We start from the raw sequence: 21,561 nt of genomic DNA on the forward strand, positions 1-21,561 counted from the left end.
CTTGTAGCAGAAAAGTTAGTGATCTCCATTAGAATAATATAATATAAATATGGATCTATATTGTGTGAAATGTAGAGCACGTACAAGTGATCTAACAACTGTTACAACAAAAAATAACAGATCAGCACTTACAGGCAAGTGCGAGCGATGCGGTACAAAGAAATTTAAATTTATTCCCAAAGCAGGTGATAAACCAAAGCCAAAACCAAAGTCAAGTAAAAAAAAAAAAACGGAGGTGATATTGCCGCCAAGTTAGGAAAACTTCCAGGAGCTCTGTGGGCTAAATACCCAGGAGAAAAACATCTTCCCGGATATAATTACTGTGGTCCTGGAATCCGACTTGATATCAGACTTGATGACCAAGATCAACCAAAACCCGGAGAAGAACCAATAAATGCTATCGATAAAGCATGCCATGTCCATGATGTGGCTTATAAAAGTAAAAATCTACAAGATAGGCATCTCGCGGATGTGAAATTAATTCACGCGCTAAATTCCATCACTGATAAATCTCTCAAAGAAAGGTTAGCCAGTTGGTTAATAAAGTCCGCGATGAAATCTAAGCTTGTATTAGGCACTGGTAATTAATTATAATGGAGTCGATTTATTATTCCCCAAGAGGATACTGGAGGGGTAGCGCAGCAATTAGTAAACTTGCCAGTGCAGCAAAAGTCACATGTGATACTGCAGCAGATTGGTTATCCAAACAGGCAATATGGCAAATTTATCTACCATGTCCTAGAAAAATTAATTTTGCACATTTTAATGTTAGTGTTCCTAATGAAGTTCATCAGGCTGATATATTATTTCTACCACATGATACCGTTCGTTATCGAACATACAAGTACGCGTTAACTGTAGTTGATGTTGCAAGTAAATACAAAGATGCAGAACCGTTAACGACTAAAACAGCATCTGAGGTTGCTTCTGCTTTTGAACAAATTTATCAACGAGGTGGTCTGTGATGGCCAAATCTATTACAAGCTGATCCTGGCAATTGTTGAGCGATTTGGTCGAACACTTGCTGAGCGGTTATTTGGATATCAGTATGCGAAGGAATTCATTCAGGACAAGAGATCGCGTGAATGGGTTGCAAGATTACCAAGCGTGATAACTGCATTAAATAATGAAATAACTCGAACAACCAACATGAAGCCTATTAATGCAATTACCAAAAAAAATATACCACAACAACGTGATTTTTCAGCACAACCGATACTGGGTAATGTCACTGTTAGATATTTATATGAACCAGGTGAACTTGAAGGTGGTAAAAAAAGAGCGACTGATCCTATCTGGAGCACATGACACACAAGATATCTAACATAACTAGATCCACTGGTAGACCAGCAATCTACAGACTGGATTCAACTGCTCCTCAACGTGGATTCACACGTGAACAATTACAAGTAATTCCCGAAGACACACAATTACTGCCCAGATCACTTAACTAGCACCCCTACGTCGATTACATTCAAGACAGGTCAGCATCACATTTTGTCGTGTATGACCGCGACTATTATCTTTTCTATCTACGGTGAACTGTCTTGGATTATTACTCAAATACTGCCACAACATTATACAATTACAGCTCGCACAGTGATTATTCTGTTGTTGTTTCAGCGTCATGATAAATTCAACATCGAGATCAAAATCGTGATTATTTTTTTTGTCACTCTGTTTGTAACTGGTTAATTTTTTTCTTATTACATGGACTTGACATTTATCGTTGTCATCAGCCATTGACTCGTTTAAGACAATTCTCCGCAATTGAGAAAATCTTCTGACTCAAGACACTGCCAAGTAAACTAAGTTTGACCACTTGATTCGATTATCAACAATCCAAACAACTACATCAGAAATAGTCAGTCCTTGAGATGAATGAATCGTCATTGCGTATCCTAGCGTCCACGGGGATTTGTTCATTTTTAGTGCATCTTCAACAACATTGACATCAATTGTGACAATATAATTTAATACTAAATTCTTTTTTGTCCTTGACAGAGTCAAGGGTCCTGGTATATCAATGTCAATATTTTGTAACCGCGTATCAGCTGGTCTATAACACAACGGCACTGGCAACATTGGAAATTTCTCCTGTTGTAATTGAAATAACTGCTGTTGAAGTGTGTCTCTGACTATCTTTCTACTTGCCACTATCAAATCGTTTGGTTTCCACATTTGCAGAAAGTCGCTCATTGAAGTCTCTGAAATTATTTTACGCGTAATTTCACATTGAACTTTATTCAGTTGTAGTCTGATTAATGTTTTAAATTCCTTCAACGTTGCATCAAGAGATCTATAATCATCAGACACTTCTTCATAATAATCAACAAAATCTTTTAACCACAAATGTGGGGATGGTCCAGCAAACGGAGGTGGCTGACCGTGATCACCACACATTATCACTGCAGTATTTTTTGTTAGCAGCCAATCAAGAAATATTTTTAATATATCTAACGACACTGTGCCTATTTCATCCCAAATAATAATCCTCGGAATATATTTCTCCCCCATTCGGTCAGGAGTCCACACACCACCACTGTATTTGAAAAAACTGTGATAAGTACAAGAATTAACTCCTCGTTGTTTCATCTCCCTGGCAAGTCTGTGTGTAGGTGTTAATACAATTATATCTGAATCGAAAATCTTCGATTTTCCATGAAATAATTCAATCGCTCGAGTTGTCTTAACAGAACCTCCCGGTCCGTTCAAATAAACGATTTTGTGTCTGGTGATTGGATCATTCACAGACGGCGCCAACGACATTTCTGATAATTCTGATTTACAATAATTATCCTTAACCGCAACACCAGCAGATTCACAATAACAATGTAACATTTCCTTTTTTATTCTCCACGAACTCCATGATTCATCAGTGCTTGTAAAACGAGCCAATAATTCTGAATATCTTTTATCGATATAAAATGAATCTGTTGCAACTCTAACTGCAGTGTCAGGAAATCTATTTATCATCGATAGCAAATTTATAGAAACATAAGCCAGCATCGAAGATCTTAAATGTGTGTACTGAGGTGATTCTCCATTAATATAACTAACAATTGTGCCCAACCGTGTTCCGTCAGACAAGAAAGCGTCCTCCCGATTACAAAATATATTTCTCGCAGCGGCATCAGCAATTATAAAATTTAATTCAGCATCATCCATAATCAATTGTGAGTGATGTCGTTTATGATCATATGTACCACCTTGAGTGAATTTACCGATTATTCTTCTACTGAGATCTTTTGCTGTTTTTTCACTATTGCTGAGTTTAATTTTAAAAATATTAGGAGTGTTATTGTTAATGACATCCATGGTCTGATGGGGACACTCTCGTGCATATTCTTCAATGACTTCATCGAGACTGATACGCTCCGGTGTTGGTAACCAAACCAAAGTCTGCGGTCGATATCATATGATTGCTTCACTGACCGTTAACGATACCAGTATTCGGCTGTCAAGCATATATCGCAACAACACTATTGGTGTCCAACGGTTCTCTGAGAAATGTCTGCCAAACCAAACATAACAAATTGGATGAAGTTTTTCAGCTAGCGCAAACGACGTTACACAAGCAAATCCTGTCAATTCAAAATCAGGTAAAGGACCGTTTATAGCAACTCATGTCATCGCATTCGTGGGATGTCCAAATCTTTTAAAATATTCACTACACTCGCCCATCCCAAGAAAGCTTCCCGGATAACACGCAACCATGTCTACGGAAATGATATCCTTGTGGTCATACTTGGTATTCCACAAACCGCCATGTCCATACTCGACACAACTCAACTGTATATCTTCAAGAAACTCACTTCGGGTTGGCTTCCATGAATTTCTTTCTCTGGCGGCGTGAGCAGCAACACTCGGAACTGTAAAACAATTAGTTAATAACTGCTCAGTGTTTTCTGAATATCTCTGTGCAAGTTTTTTCATTTTCTGTTGCAGAGATTCCGTCCGGTATAATTCACCGTTAGATCTTACAAATTGATCATACTCGCCATCTTCGGAACTTTTAAACAACCACACCGACACAGGGTTGTTTTTGCTTATCTGTTTAATAAAGTCAAACATATTTTTACCAGAGTTCTCCCTGGAAAACTCCGGGTTGTAATATTTCACAACACGATCCTGCGGAAAAATTGTAGCTGCATTAGTCCAAGTGTGAGCGTTATGATCAATGATATTTATTGGAGCTCCGTTCCGATTACATTTCGATTTGTATAATACTTTCTCTGTTATTGCTGTTACGGTTATGGGAAATCTTAGTGCTTTTTCTAGCTCGGCAACATCGTTTATTGACGCTCCTGTATCCTTGACTTTTTCAGCCCAAGCTGCTATCTTGGAACGTCTTAGATCAGTTAGACCGTCTGATATTGTCAGTACAGGTAAGTGTTATTTTTCATAAGCAATATGAATTCTGTGTTAAAATTTAGATCCAACTTAAATTTAGAATTTAAAATCCAGTTCAGAATTTAAATTTAATGTTTAAAATCCAGTTCAGAACTTGTTAACTGTCTGTCAATAGTTACCTATATGATAATTTTTAAATCCTGTATTATCAGATGAGACTGTGGTACAGTGGTAAAGCATTTGACTCTCATCCTGACTTTATCAAATGCCAGCAGTTCGAGTCTCGTCACGGACATATTGTCGACAGTGCCCATTTAGGGTTTTATAATAATTGGGGGGCTCCAGCAGGGGCCTTGTGTACATATCTCCTCCATGTCAAATCGTGGTGGTGTGTTTTTCACCCCTGGGATTTTGATCTTGGGTGGGGAGGTATGTATACAGACAGTTTCACTTTCGCTTTGGAGCCCCCAAAAATAAACAGTAACCTTGGATGCAGAAAGCTCTACGTCACAAGGGTCCAACAAAGAATGCGGCCATTGACTCTGTCACGAGGATGCCGAGAAGCCATTAGAAAGGCTCTGTAAGACTGAGATAAAAAATCTTCAAGATAAAATCTTCAAGATGAAATCGCCTTGATAAATAAAAAAAGACAAAAATCTCAAGTCTGAAAGGACCTCGAGGCCAGTGAAAGATCCATGATTGATAACCGCTCATCATGGTTGCTGTTTATTTTTTTTCTTTTAAATATATTACGAAAATATTAATGATGTGATTGTTGCTATTAAAAAATTAGAAGAGCGCGGATTTAATATATCCGGGGCGTTATATTTTGCCTGCTCAGTTCCAGACGAATTTATATAAATCGCTGGCTAGAGTAGAAGAAGCACAAATAAATGAATTTGTTTCGTTGTCTCATGCAATTGAAAAAATTAGGTTGGAATTAGCCCAAGAATATGAAACAAGGAAGGTGAAAAATACTCATGTAAGACGGTTAAAACATTGTATGTCCCTTGACGAGGAAGTAAATACCTAGAAATGAAGTCAAGTACTTGGAAATGAAATTGAAAGTAAAAGAAAATATATCACTCTTTTTTACTTCCTTGACTTTGTCAAGGCAATTTGTATCAGTCCGAGTTAGATAATATTTCCCTTAGTCTACTGGATTTAATGCAAGAGTGCGCATAATTGAGAATTTGATCTCGGTCACATACAATTGAAATAATATGCTCGCGTCTGAGACTATCTAACTGTTGCTGTGTTAGTAAGAAATCTTTGTTTCCGTATTCATCAATAATGAATTTAATGTTAATTTCTTCTTGGGTAAATGTGGCCTTAACTGCTTGCTCGAGCGCTTGTGTGTCATACACGAAAACATTTATGTGGTGGTATATATAGATTTATAAATCTAAGATCTAAATACGCGTATAAATTCTAAAATTTGAGGTATACTGCAATGCGCAATCACAATATGATCTTATTTTAGTCTTTGTAGTTGCGTATCAGTTAATATAAAATCGTCAGTGCCGTATTCATCAACAATTATTTTTTCCGGGGTAACTTTTCCAGTTTTGACAGCTTCATCAAGAAGTTCTTTTTATGTATGAAACATTTTACAAGGTTGTACATTGCTCTATAGGGACCATAAACAATTGGAGGACCAAATGCAATTTTAGGTAGGGTGCCGACATGAGCTCGGAAGTGGATATCAACAACAGACTGCTTGGATAAATCAAGATGCTCCAGCAAAAAGTAATAAATCGGGTACAACTTTGTGAACTCAAACTGTGATATTTGCATCCCAGTATCTATATTTGTGTTACGCGACAAGAATGTCAGCCAGCGATGATATGCGCGCGCCACACAATTATCTGTGAAACTTAATGATATATCTTTGGATGGTTCTTGTTGTCCGTTTATTCTCAACGAAACCTTGGTAACGTCAAGTTTCTCAAATATCATATGAGACCATTCCTGATTATTCACCCGACGAATATCTTGCAACGCAATAAAAATATGTTGTGGCGCAGAAACACCCTGTTGTGATGCTATATGCCAAGTAAAAACATCTCTGACGGAACTTTGGATGGTGTCTGTGGTTACTGTAAACCACAATAGCAATGATTTACCACCTTGATTCATAAAAGAGAGTAATCGTGGCTCTTCTGCAATCGATGGAGTTAATACTGGCATCCACAGTGAGAGTTTTGTTATGTTTACTTTACCGGCATGGCCAGCTCGTCGCCAAATCGCATCATTGTCATCAGTTTTTCTTACGAGCACAACTGTGTGTTTAGCTCCAAAGATGACCCTTCTAACATCTCTGCAAAATCCAAAAATATGATTTACTGGAATCGCGCATGAAAAACTTTTATTATCTCCTGACAACACTGCTTGGCGTGTTGCAAATCCTAAGTTGTAAGTCGCGCTAGCATCTTTTATAATATCAAAAACATCACCTGGTCTAACTTCATGTTCAAAATCAACTGGTTGTGGATCAGATGCAGTATTTTGTGGTGTCCGCAACTTAATATACTGAATATGATCAGCGTTGTCGGTAATATCTTTAGCAAACATCATTGATGGACCAGCTGATCTTGTGTAATCGTCAGAATATCTCGCTAGACCAATTATTGTTGTAGCAACATCGACATCATTTTGAATTGATTCGATATTTTTTCCATCAATCATATATGTGGCACTACTAAACAATGCCATAATCCCATTATTGACAAAACTAACTCGGTCATTGGCACCGTAGTTATTATTATCCGCCCTTACAAGTTCACCTTCTACTTCAATAAACGCCTCACAAGGCAGAAAATATCTACTTGTATCATGAACTTGAAGTTCGATACGCCCTCGTTGATTTGGTTCTCGTGCGTCATAGGAATAAAATTGATAATCACGCACTGATTTATCTCACTGGACCGGCTCATCTATATTAAATGCTGGGTCGGATATGTATTTGAACATTTTATACTATTGTGTATTTTTCCAAATGGTAATTATCTTCATCGCACACGAAGTCCACTTCCTGCTATCAAATTTGCTCTAATATTTCTTTATGCATCAGATTCCTGATCTATCAACGCTGCTAGTTTCTGATTTGCAGTCTGATTTATCACCTTACTAACATCCGCGCGCATAATTTTGGTACTTGGTAATTTCACCGGTGGTGGTGAACCTCTTTGAGGTTTACGCATTAGTCGCACTAGTCTTTCTTTGATTGCCGAGAGTGCCTTACCAGCAGCACTAACAATTGCACCAGGAGCTTTTTCACCAACAACATTAATGGCTTTCATTGATAACTGTTTTGCAAGAGAACCCACTTTTGGTGCTAACCCAGCAAATAAACCCTGAACCACATCGCCAAGTCCGTCTCCGTAAGTTGCTCTATAAACTGGTAATCGCGAGTTTACTGCTCTGACTTGTACGGGTGTATAGTGTCTGTTGTATATAACCATGTTATCTTATTTGTTGTTATGCTGTAATCATCAACAAGTTCATCGACGAGTTCTTGATATATGTTAGTGTCCATAACACCACCTTGAAATAATCGCCAACAAATATCAGCGGCTTCATTAATTATCTCTGGTGAGTTGTTTCCAGCGCGTTTTCCTCCTATGAGAACTTCTAACCGTGAAACGTCATTGAAAATATTATCAGGGCAAGTAAAACCACCTAGACCAGTCAAAACTTTTTTTGTCTATAGAATCAACATTTTTATTTATTTTATACAACCAATCACTCCAAGTACTACTGATTATTTTTTTAGAATATCCCGGTTTTAAAAATTGATCTTTGAAACTACGATAACTGTCGGCAGCAAATGTACCAAAGGCAACTGCATCGGGGGCAGATTCCGTGTTATATATTTCAATTTTTCTTATACCCTCTTCAGTGAATCTTTCTCTGAGTTTTATTTTTGTAAAAGATTTTTTACCAACAGCCCCTTCAGGTTGTGCGGCAGCTATTTTTTCAGCAGTTTGTTTTAATACTTGAATAAGACTTTCTTCCTTTTCCCCTGGCTCTTTTTCAGGTCCCTTAATAGCAGTTAAGACTTTTCCAGTAACCATAGTGACCGGTCTAAATAATTGTTCCGCTTCAGCTGCATACTCAACTTGTGCTTCCTGTTGTGATTGCACATCTCTCTTAAACTTCTCCTTTATAGGGATATATTTCTTAAGTGCTTCTTCTCGCTCTCTAGCTAGTCTAGCTGTGTAGGATTCTGAGTGTACCATTTATTTGGTATAGTAATTTTTAATTTATTTCCTCGAACACGGTATCGAATCGGGTTAGATAAAAATTTTGGATAATTTTTTATACCTCGATAAAGACCTTAGTTTTCGAAAAGGGACGCAGGAAGCAGCAGGGACGGCAACGACAACAAAGGGCAGCAATGATGGCAACAATTGTATTTACATAAAGTGCCATTCGGCATTTGGAACCTTAGGATTTGCGGTTTTATAAAGGGCTTATTTCAGCATTTGGAACCTTCTAAAAGTTGTAGGATTCGCTGTCCCTGCTGCTCAAACTTAAATTTGTTATGTTGAAATGTCATGAATGTGCATTAATGTATTGATACAGTGTAAAATGTTATTCATACATATTAAAACAATTGAAAAGTTATTTAGTCATCATGATATGAAAATGTATCAGTGTTAATACAATCTACCAATAATCATGTGTTAATTTTTATAAATAACTAGCTCAAGTTATTATGGTCTGAATGTAAAGTATGTATGAAATACAGTTCCTTTTCTTCAATTAAAGATTCATTATTAGGTAATAATTTATATAAGAGAAACTCTGAAATTTCCTCCTGAACAGTTATGTATATATTGTTTACTGACATTTAATAACCCAAGCTATACTGTTTTTGTTTGCTCTCTCTCTCTCTCTTTTTATATATAGACACATATACACACACACACACACTAGTGTGTATCTGGCTTTTCTCTATTAAACTTTTAGCATTGGTCAGCATGAAATTGATTATTGCATGTGGACATTTCAACTTTTAAAATGATCAACCAAATTTATTGTAATGCAATGTCATTTTCTAGCCCTCGTACACCATTCCTTAACTGATGCACAGGTAGTTCAAGACACAAACAAGACTTCATATTAATGTACCTATGAAGCTATCCTCCTAACTGGACTTTTTGCTTATTAAAATAAACTTATGCATAGGAATGTTAAAATAATGTGTGAGGTTTTAATAAATCTGGTAAAAAGTAAATAACTGCATGATATGTGAATCTGGTATGTCACAAAGAGTCACAATTTTGCAGGCAATTTATATAGAGTAGATCTCATGGAACAATGCAACTCAATTTTCTTGCAGTATATGATGGTATATTATCTTGTTCTTTCAATAATACATACCAGGTATTATCAGACAGAAATCCTTTTGTGCTATTGTGATTTAATAGCATCTCCTTCACATCTGAAATAGTGGAAAAGATTGTAAAACTCTCCTACCTAGATAAACAAAGTGTATATTTATAGTAAGTCTTCCTCACAATAGCCAGTTAACAAAGTGATATTCAGATCTTATATACAAAAGGTAACTAGGTGTCAACTTGTTTTTCTTGATCTCTGGGTCCTACATTTGATCCCTAGACACACTGGTCCCAATATCTAACTGATATTATGCCAAGCATATAAAACATTGAGAATATATTCTAATGCACTATACTTAGTTAATGTACTTTCATGTTAGATCTCTTTTTCTTTTTCATTGTTCATCACCATCTAAATCTATATTGTTCATCAATGCAAATATTATAATAATGTGATCAAAACTAAGTCAGCTGGATTTTTCAGTTGTAATAACAGCTGGGTCAGTGTACAATTGTTTGTTCCCCGAGCTCTGCAGTGCTTAAAAAAAAAAAATTAGAGGCAGGCCCAGGGCTGGTGACTGTAGAAAAATCACAAGCACTGACTCAAATTCCACAAGCCCAGACTACGATTAAACACCTCTGTCCAGTACATGTGGTAATGCTTTATCAACACAAATCAAATGTGCAAAAAAGAAGCATGTTCTTATTATTGTCTATCAATCAATTTGTTTCATGGCTAAAATCATCCTGAAAAGCATAGGTCAATTAACTAATCAGAAATATCAATTCAGCATGTCAAATATGTTGCATACAGGTGGTCTCCTATTTTGACAGACATCGTATACCCAGAAACGACGTATGTTGTTATGCTGTTTGTCGTACATGCCATGAATTAAATGCCCCTCCCCCTATTTTTGCTGGCAAGCTTTACAGAGTAAAACTCCACCTACCAAGGGTTCTGAATTTATTTTTGCTTGCTTCACTTCCTAAGCTGCCTTAAAAAATTAATCACACTTAAACACTATTCAGACAACTGAAATATTCATGCATTACATTTTATATATATACATGTATGGGGTAAAATAAGACATAAAAAAAACACAATGACAATATTCACAGACTTGTCATTAATCTTTAACACAGATGGCTTAAGCATTCTCATTCAAAAGTATGATATGTAATAACATTTTTTGCCTACACACATCAAGCACCTGTTGGATTTACTATATTCAAGAGTATGATATGTAATAACTTTTTTCACCTGCACACATCATGCACCTGTTTGATTTACCTGTATTGGGTTATTCAACTTCATGATCATTTTTACATATGCAAATTAACACAGTGGGCTTACCCACTGCAGTTTCCAAATGCACCACACTAGCTATGTTGAGCCAATTAGGTAAACTATGCAATGGTGGTTTATACCGGACCTCTTTGCCTTTAAAATGCCTTATTTAAACTGCCCCAAGAATAGTTTTACATCAGCTCCAATCATGACTGCTTACCGTTATACATGCTACATGTTACTAGCATATACCGAAGTGTTTATTGTTTGTTTTATTTTCAAAGATTATTGAACACGACCGTGTCAGAGTTTTAGGAGTGAAAATCTTGTTTTTAGTATGATATGCTGTGTTATGGCAGGTCAACATCTTAAACAAAAATTTCTGCATTTCATCAGCATGACTTAAGTTTTCTCAGTTAAATTAGATTCTTTTGAGTAGCCCCACAGAGGGACCCGATTTGAAATTACAGAGGCTCTGGGCATTGGGCTATCACATTTTTTGATCACTTCTCTGGCTCAGGGAATTTCAAGCCCCCAAGAGAGACACACATGACCGCACTGGTTGCCTAGTGGTTAGAACATCTGCCTCCGATGCAGGAGATTGCTGGTTTGAACCCCGACTGAGTCATACCAAAAACTTATAAAAATGGTACTAAATGCTGCCTTGCTAGGTGCTCAGCATTATGAGGTTTGAGTTAGAACTGGTTGGTCTGGTGTCAGGATAATGTGACTGGGTGGGACATCATGCTACATGTCTGCGGCATCAGGACCCAGTGCTAGACAAACATCGTAGCAATATGACTGAAAAACTGTTAAAGCCACATTAAAAATCAAAAACACACACACACACACAATACAAAAACAGCTAGCTCCCTTTCTGCCTGTTTCTAAGCTCTTCACTAGATACTAAGAGTTTGCTCCCTTTGGATGTTTGTAAACTCTTCACTTACCCCCACCCCCAATGAAAACATGTGCAAGACCCATTTCTGAGATTGATTTAACCCTCGAAGTTAAAGTATAATGAGCCAACAAGAAGTAATTTCCAAGAAAATTATGATGTTCCAGCAATTAAGCTGCTGCATCCCTCCCACATCTTGCAAGGATTGAGACAAACATACATTTTCTGAAGCAAGTTTATACTAAAGGTGTCAGTTGTGGTGTTGGTGACATGCTTTTTTTAGGCATGTGTGGGTATTGCATTGTATACAGTACATATACACTTAATTTAAGACATCTTACCTACTGGCAAATTGATCGGACCTGATTTGCAGTATTTACTCTCATTTAGCCTAGTTTACATTGTCTTGCCAGAAGATATAAAACTCTGAATGCCATCTTGAGAATCAAATCGTTGTATTGTGACTGTCTTTTAAGCAAAATGCTTTAATGGAGGCTTAACCCAACAAACCAGTTGTTGTTTGTTCATCTCTGATGCACACCAATAACCTGAATGCCACAAAAAAGTTGATTATATCCATGGGTGTATTAATGAAACATAATAAATATATTAGGATGCAGCTTATTCTCAAGCACTGTCACCAGGTAACCTTCAGTCAGCCTTCATGAAAACCATAAAATATCCTTTCTGCCCTGATGCACAAGATATCAAATCAATGTTTTTTCAGTTCCTGAAAACAGCAAAGACCAAGAAAAAAACCCAGTGAAGAGTGAGAGGAAATGAAGGATAATTTACATCAAACCCCTATTGACAGAAAAATAGAACTGTTAAGAAAATCATTTTTTTAAAAACCAATACTCTCAGCAAACTTGTCTCTTGTCACTGCATCACTGAAATAATACTGGACAGTAAAAGACCATGTCACAATAAGCAAGAAGGAAAATGGGATGGAAAAAGATGAAGTGTTTGAACAAAATAAAAAATCAAAAAGAAAACAAAGGCATCTAATCAGGATCCTCAGCATGCAATAAGTTAAGCAACTTAAAGATGGTACCAACATATAAACAGCCAGTCCCTGTGTCATATCCGAACTGATGATTTCTTTGACACAGACAATGGTGATAAAGAAATTGCCAATGATTAAAAGCATTGTGTGTGCCTTGATAAAGAAATTGCCAATGATTAAAAGCATTGTGTGTGCAGTGATAAAGAAATTGCCAATGATTAAAAGCATTGTGTGTGCAGTGATAAAGAAATTGCTAATGATTAAAAGCATTGTGTGTGCAGTGATAAAGAAATTGCCAATGATTAAAAGCATTGTGTGTGCAGTGATAAAGAAATTGCCAATGATTAAAAGCATTGTGTGTGCAGTGATGTTCCACATAAAGCTGTTAAATACTTTTTTAACTTTCTTCATACTTGTAAAAACTGAATGACCATGTTATAAGACAGTTATTGAATTCACACTCAATAAATACTGGCCTGAAAAGTGCTAAGGCAACAATAAGCATTATAATGCTAAACTTTCTTGGATATTACCTTCAACAGTATCACCTTATCATCACCCAAGACCACTTGATATTAGCTGGTATTTATCATGCACTCATTATATAGCTATTATTTAATCATAAGCTAGCCCAATACAATTTCAGTTTTGTTTCCAAACACAGGCCTAACTATTTTAGAAATGTGCTTTATATCTACGACAAACAATATTATGATGGCTGGTTATATTTCTGTCTACAAGTCTATCCTGTTATCATTTTCACCATGCTTCTCTTTATTCATCTGATCAATCAGTGTTTTTCAATTTTTTACTTATGTTTTCAAATGCAGTAGATATCATCTCTCGTGCAAGAATGAGAAATAGAGAGGCTGAAGCTGCTGGAAATTCTTGCAACTGTGGAACATATAACATGCATGTAATTTTTCTCTACAGGCTTAACAACGATAAATGGGGTCAAGGTCACATTCATAGAAAATCAGTGTTAAGCTTTTGGTTAAAAGTATATTTATTTGCTTTTATCTTAAAGTCCTTGATGGATGTTGCTCATACTTGGAATGACTCATTATGACGCTAAGACAATTCATTCTATTAGACCCTGTGACATTTGGGTCAAGGCCAGTCATAGAAAATTTGCATGAATATTTTGGTTAAAGTTTTTGTAATCCTGCTATTAGGTTGTTAAACAAAACTGGATACAGAAAGAAAAGCCAATGGATTAAAAAAACCCAGTAACAATGGTTTTGCTTTGTCATGCTTCAAACCTTAAAAACATATAGTATTTTAATAGATTATCTATATTAATATTAGAGACTGACCATTTAATTTGCTGAGGGTGGTCCTGGAAATTCTTTCCAACCAGGATCTTTTGTTCCTTTTGTTTCACAATAATTTTTTAAAACTAAAAACACATGTAGAAGTAGTTCTTTCAAATCAGAACAAGATTATTTTTTCAAATTATTTGTGGACTGAACATGTTTTTTTTTAATTATAAAAAAAAAACAGGTCTCCTAACAAAAATTAAATGGTAGGTCCCTTATTTATTCAATTAAAAGCCTACAATGTGACTAATATATGCTTAGTCCTACAATATAAGATGCCTCCACCCCAATATTGGTGATTTTTTTAGGTTGCCATCGGTATGAAGATAAATGCAGCCAAATCAAAAGTCATGATCATAGTAGCTGAGCAAGATTAAAAGTTGAGAAAAAATGATTTCAACATAATGATAAAAGGAATGGACAATAGTCTGAAAAAGAAAAACTACTTGACATAGTGATTAATCATATCTTGTGCTGGAAGATGCAAGCTGATAAGGTCATTTAAAAAGTTAACTGACTGTTTTATCTCTTGAACAGAAATTGAATAAAATCTTATCTCCCTCAAGAACAGCAAAAGATATTCTACAAGGCATGTCATGCCACACCTAGAATACTGTTGTTCTATCTCAGGTAATAGTGTTGCAGAAAATCAGGAAAGATCACTGAAATTTCAAAAGCAAGCAACTAGTTATTCTTGATGCAGATTAAGATACACCATCAACAAATCTTTTTCAACCCCTAATGTGGCTTCCATTTCAGCAGAGAACTCAGTTTCTAAAGGGTTTACAAGTCTATAAATCCTTACATTGATTCACTCCTGATTATCTTAAATGTAACTTTAAAGTTGTTAAAAATGTACATCTGTATGAATCCCTCTCAAACACATTATATTTACCTAAACCAAATTTATAAGAAGAGTTTTGCTTTTTCTGGAGCAAAACTATGAAATTACATACCACCTTATATAAAGTCAGCTGACTCATATAAAGCTTTTAGAAAGCTTATCATTCAACATCTCAGAGACAACCATTTGTATGATTGTATTTAATTCAGTATTAATACTTTTTACAACATATTATCTTGTACTCACCTATAACGTTTTACACATGTTCACAAATGCTACTTGTACTCATCCTTAAAGCCTTGTGCATATTTCATTATAGCAGCGGATCAATGTGCATATATATATACACACCACCATGTAGGCCAATTCAGCGCGTCAGGTAATTCTGCACAACAATACATCATTTCTGGAAGCATGGGATCACGTATTATTTTGGGTCAAAAATCCATTTGTATCAAGAAAGAATGACCATACTCTAATTATGAAAAGTGATATTCATAAAGTGTACAAAAATATCCCACATTTTGACTTGAAATGCATATGAAAATGTGATTTCTGAATGTCAACATAAAGACCCACTCCATGACCTTCTTGAACCTGTAACCCTGAAAATCCTATTTACTATGTATCTGTTAGAATCATACAAATAAATATATTATTGAAAAGATGAAAATGTATACCTTAAAAAAATTCTGCATCTTAATTCAAGTTTGCAAGAAGTTGTCCCACAGGTACATAATCATCAGCTACCCAATGTGTCAACTTAGTGCATGAATGAGATTCTCAAGGAATTCCCCAGTGTATAATCTGTTTCTAAATGCTTTAGTATTTTTTCCCCATAAACAAGACATTGTAAACACATTACATCCTATCCATTGTTGCTTCTCTTCCACATAATAGCTTATTTTTTTACAAAATGTTTAACTTTACTAACTTTTGTACAAGATCAGTTAAGTTTGCTTTACATCTTTTGCCATTTATTGGCATTTTTACATTGAATTTTGTAAAACTAGCTTTAAATCAGACCTAATTACTTGACTGAACTGCTGACAGAAACAGTCTAAAGTAATGTATTTCATTTCTATGGCCCGATGGATAAACATTACATCTTTTCAAAGATGTGCACAGAAGAGGCTGACATATCGCAAGTCATGAAAACATAGGGGTGGTATCCAGTGCATCCAAAATTTATATTATTATGAACAGAATATTATGGTGACAATTGCCTCATTTCAAATGGTAAGCATTACAATATTTTATTTTCGTCAATCAGTCGAATTCTGTATGTATTTTGCTTCAATATTAGTGATGGAACCTTTGGTGCGCAGAAATGCCTGACAGTATTGTTTATTTATAAGCACCTAAGGAATCTGTCATCAATATAGAAGCAAAATGCATACCGAATTCGACCGATTGACAAAAATAAAATACTGCAATGCTTACCATTTGAAAAAAAGATGAAACTGTAACCAGAATATTCTGTTCAAAATAATATTAATTTTTTACACATGGGATACCACCCCCATGTTTTTATGACTTGCGAGATGTCAGCCTATTCTGCACACAGCTTTGAAAAGATGTAATGTTCATCCATTGGGCTATAGAAATGAAATATTAGGTTTATAGCTAGTTTTACAAAATTCAACATAACAATGCAATAAATGGCAAGAGATGTAAAGCAAACTTAACTGATCTTGTAAAAAAGTTAGTAAAGTTAAACATTTTGTAAAAACATAAGCTATTATGTGGAAGAGAAGCAACAATGTATCAAATGGCAAGAGATATTAAGCAAACTAAAATAAACATGTAAAAAAATTAATAAAGTTCAACATTTTAGAAAAAAAGCTACTGTGTTGAAGAGAAACAACAATGAATAGGATGTAGTGTGTTTACGTCTTGTTTACGGGGAAAAAATTACTAAAGAATTCAGAAACAGACTATACACCGGGGAATTTCCTGAGAATCCCATCCTAGTGGCAAGTTGACACATTGGGTAGCAGAAGATTTTGTATATGTGGGACAACTTTTTGCAAAATTGGAAACTTGGATTAAGATGCAGATTATTTTTAAGGTAAACATTTCCATCTTTTATATAATGTATTTATTTGTATGATTCTGAAAGATACACAGTAAACAGGACTTTATGGGTTACAGGTTCAAGAAGGTCATGGAGTAGGTCTTCATGTTGACATTTAGAAATCACATTTTCATATGCATTTTGAGTCGAATTGTGGGATATTTTTGTACACTTTATGAATATCACTTTTCTTAATTAAATTGCAATCATTCTTTCATGATAAAAAAAATGGATTTTTGACCCCAAATATCATGTGATCCAATGTTTACAGAAATGACGTATTGTTATACAGAATTACCCGATGTGCAGAACTGGCCCATATGGTGGTATATATACACACACATATATATATATACATACACACATATCTTTGTGGAAGGCCTCATGGATGATTGGTCAGTTGACCAGATGAGCTTCTTCTTTAAATGAAGTCATTGTTGTTATTATTATTATTATCATTATCATCACAGGTGCTCAATGCGAGCTTGATGTTGAGAAAAAAACAATAATCTGAAGGAAAAAATCATATAGTGACAAAAGTACCTTAGATTAGCCCCATGACCCGTTCTGACATAGAACCCTCTCTATCATACTATATGAGAGAGAAGGTATGTAACTTCCCAATACTTGGTTCCACCCATGATCTTCGATTTCTTTCTTGTAATTTCGTCTTTAAAGGCACATGACTATACTCTATGGCTTGTTTTACTCCCGAGATATTTTTCTATTCATCAAGCCATCATTTTCTTTTCTGTGTTGTAACAAACTGAAGTTACGGGCTCCGAAACGTGCGATTTTTTAGAATTCTGACTGCTGAGACAAGTCTGAGCTCATGTGTCAACCAGCGAAAAGAGCTACATAAACCAGGTTTGCAACTCTAAGATACATCCCTTCTTTAATTACAGAACAGTGGTAGATGCAAAAGTAAGGTTTTACTTACCATTAACTCGATTCAGCTTTATGAATCCTGTTCCATGGAAGAATTAAACATTGTCTTCTCCACAGAACACATCATAAACTAGCGACTCTATTTTAAAACAGGTAAACAATGCTGAAATATGATTGGCTCAAAAGGTTATACTTTAATGTATACTGTCATTAATTTAACACATTCTAATGATTCCTAACATGATGAAATCATGTTATTACCTAATTTTGCCTGGGTACAAATAGTCTATATATCGTCAAACTGTTCTCTGATGCATAGATGTTATTTAACCTTCAATTTCTTTCTGCTATTTACAACTTTAAAGGCACACGACCATATTCCATGGCTTGTTTTACTCCTGAGAAGCCATCATTGACATTTCTGTGTTGTACTAAACTGAAGTTGCAAGAACAAAGTGCTGAATGAAATACTGTCCTCTCACTGGTTATGAGAAAATGATGTCCTGTAATTATTTATAACTTATTTTCAGTTGGCCAATGAGAAAGTAGTATTCCATTCAGGGCACTGTTTTGCGTATTAAGCAGGTGTGATTAGGGCCATGTTGAGTGGTACCGTGGGAAAATGATTTGGCATTCCTGAAAGGTATGATATTAAGTCAAACTTTTTATAGGGATACACAGTCAAATGCCTGAGCTAAATATTGGTACCAAATTTATTAAGCTACGCAAAGCACTGCTTGAAATATCAGCGCTTATTCTTATATAGGTTGCTCGAGCAAGGAGAGAAGTGTCATACCTTGTACAGTATATGTATGACAGATCAACTGTAAGCAACGATACGAGCCCCCCGTGTCAGAACGGGTCATGGGGGAAATCTAAGGTATTTTTGTCACTGTGATTTTTTTCCGTCAGATTGTTTTGTTTTTTCAACATCAAGCTTGCGTCGAGCACCTGTGATTATTATTATTATTATAGTATCAGGGAGGCGTCTTACACTGTGGGACTAAATATGTGCTCTGCAAACTTTCAGGACATTGCCGGAGAAAAAATTGAGAAACGGATATAAAAATAGTCATGGGGAAGAGAATGTGGTACAACTGAAGTGAAATCATTTGAGAATAAATATATTTGCAAAATATGAGTTTCCGTGTGATACTAAGTGGCACTGCTGTACTGACTCAGTAACAATGAAAGAATGAGTTTACTGGGTGTTTGAGTAAAAAAAAAATTCTCGAATTAATCTCTACTGTACCTTCTTATGTCTATACTATATCTTCAATTTCATATTGTCTAAATAAATATATTACAATCTAAAGAAAGTATCATTCCATTAAGTACAAACATCGCGCTATAGTTTCCGATAACTTTTCGTTAAGTCTTAGCTATGCAGACGACACACCAGTGCATCCGGAAGTGTTATGTTCAGACCATTTGGAGCATTTTCTTTCCGATGCGAGTCGAAGAACTTCGACTTTCTGACAGACTCGTGACTTAATCTGGTTCCCTGACCGCTTACAGACATCGTTAATCATTGAGACCAGAGACCCTCCTCACGAAGAATAACCGATTGGAGATCTGTCCGGGAAACAGACTACTCGTAATTACGATCGCAGCATCACTAAGTCAGTTCCGCCAAATCGTTAAAATGTAACTAAGTTTGATATGGATTTCAATTTATGATTGGAAATGTTTGGCCGTATATAACAACATTAAAGAGTACTAATATATGAAGACAATGTATTAAGTTTTCGATGACCCGGTGGGGGCGCGGCTAGTCTTGTATCTAGTCATCACAGGATGAACAGTGGACAAGGTACCAGACTAAATACGGGGGTTATGTGGACCCTTGTGCTTAGCCTGGTTCCAAAGCGACTTGATTCAGGGAGAAACTACTAATAACACCCTCCCATTTAGTTTTCCCTATGAAGCAACACTCTTGGCCTTTTACGTTACAGTCGAGAAAGAAGCTTCGGATGTGATAGGCGTCGCCATTGAAAACATTATACTGAACTACTTCTATTGAAATAGTTTCGACCTTTGCTGTCTCGTGTATCAGCGGATTAAAGACATAACGAATGCTATGATAGCAATTTCTGAGTAAATAAATCATATTCCCAGCGATTTCATGCATGTATATGTCGACGAAAGGTCGTTCAAGAGTGATGGGTCGGCTAGAAAGCGGCTACCCCATGCCGACGCTAAATGGTGTCACTTTTCGATAGGGAATGCGCTCTGACTCTACACCCCAACATAAATGTCCAAATATCAAAAAATGGGGTGGCAAGAGTCAGAGTAGACTCTGACTATATTGCGGACTGATTCAGACTTAAGACCGGGCTGATCGGCCCATGTGAGATATTAAAAGAAAAACAATGGAACACATACACCAGATTTATTTAGTAGTTAATACTGTTTTCGCGAACATCGTAAGAGAATGTTAGAGGTTTGTTTTCAGCTTTTAAATTTACATCAGATAGTTATCAGCAAATTTGTAGCCAAAGTCTGAACTAAAGAGATACGAACTATCGTATTAAAGTATTTTAATTAAATAAGTTTCCAGTATTTCAATAAAGGAAATATACAATTTTTTATTTTCTGTTATCTTTGAATTATCTTTTCGGTGAAATTTCAATCCAGCAAACCAGCTTATTTTCATTTTAACCTTTTAAATATTTGAAAATATTCAATTTAAAGCGCTCATTAAATCAATTAAATATTGGTGTCCGACTATATATTTTTGTATATTAATACATAATAGAACAACGCTTCCATGTAATCAATGATCGCAAACTTATTCAGAGTCGGCATTATATTTGTTTTCTACAATGGTATTAAATTCATTAATTTGTCAAATGACATCAAAAGTATTTTAATTATTGCGGCATTGGTCAAGCTGGTTTTGCCAGTTTGTCACGTTTGCTAAGCCCCAGCTATAAAGTCATATATAAGCTATAATCTACTGTCTTGGAAATATTACCGTCTTGACTTAATTGGATTAAAGTGGTGTTCGTCCACTAGGGACGTGTACACTGGTGACTCATGCCACAGGCATCTTTTTAATTACTCCTGGGGGAAGGAATTGGAGCCACCTCCCCCAGGCTTTAATGTACCCACCGGGTACTATTTAATTTAGCCTTCAGATTGTAGCACTAATAAGTCCCTAACAATCTGACTGAATGGCTGTTACATGAGAGGGAATAGTACCACATAACTCATGTTACTATAAAGTTCAGATGCATTGAATCGCCCCAGGTGTCAACCGAAACATTATGTGAGGCCCGCTACGATTGGCCTGTATCGATGACGTCACATTAGGACACATGGTCGTGTGGCAGGTGGAAATCGTTCTACATACTGCCACGTGTACGTTGTCCGAGCATGGTGAAGTTGGAAAAAGCACTCGGCAAGCCAGCCATGGATGTTGTGTACTTCCTGAAACGCTAGCCCGTACTTATTTCAAATTAAGTCCAGTTTTACTAATGGGCAATAATAATACCAATAATGTGTGAGCCACCTCTACAATTAATCAAATTAAAGAGATAT

At 35.8% G+C, this 21,561-nt stretch overlaps 1 protein-coding gene across 4 annotated transcripts in view; it reads right to left on the bottom strand.

Moving 5' to 3' along the window:
* LOC149796181 (uncharacterized) overlaps positions 1 to 19,414 on the bottom strand; it is a 92,191-nt gene extending 72,777 nt beyond the window's left edge. For 3 of the 4 annotated variants that reach the window (XR_016422499.1, XR_016422500.1, XM_089966127.1), the window contains exons 1-2: positions 19,271 to 19,414; positions 9,742 to 9,802 (exon numbers count right to left, since the gene is read on the bottom strand). Coding sequence is in view for 2 of the 4 variants with exons in the window: in XM_089966127.1 (XP_089822253.1) it covers positions 9,742 to 9,791 (50 nt within the window). In the remaining 2 variants the exon portion in view is untranslated. Of the gene's footprint in view, positions 1 to 9,741; positions 9,803 to 18,070; positions 18,158 to 19,270 lie in introns of all 4 variants that reach the window. The other variant, XM_089966128.1, reaches the window with a different exon arrangement.
* Positions 19,415 to 21,561: the final 2,147 nt, after the last annotated feature.

This window comes from Sinohyriopsis cumingii, chromosome 7, assembly GCF_028554795.1.
Source record: "Sinohyriopsis cumingii isolate HCF-2022 chromosome 7, ASM2855479v2, whole genome shotgun sequence".
NCBI classification, from domain to species: Eukaryota; Metazoa; Mollusca; class Bivalvia; order Unionida; family Unionidae; genus Sinohyriopsis; species Sinohyriopsis cumingii.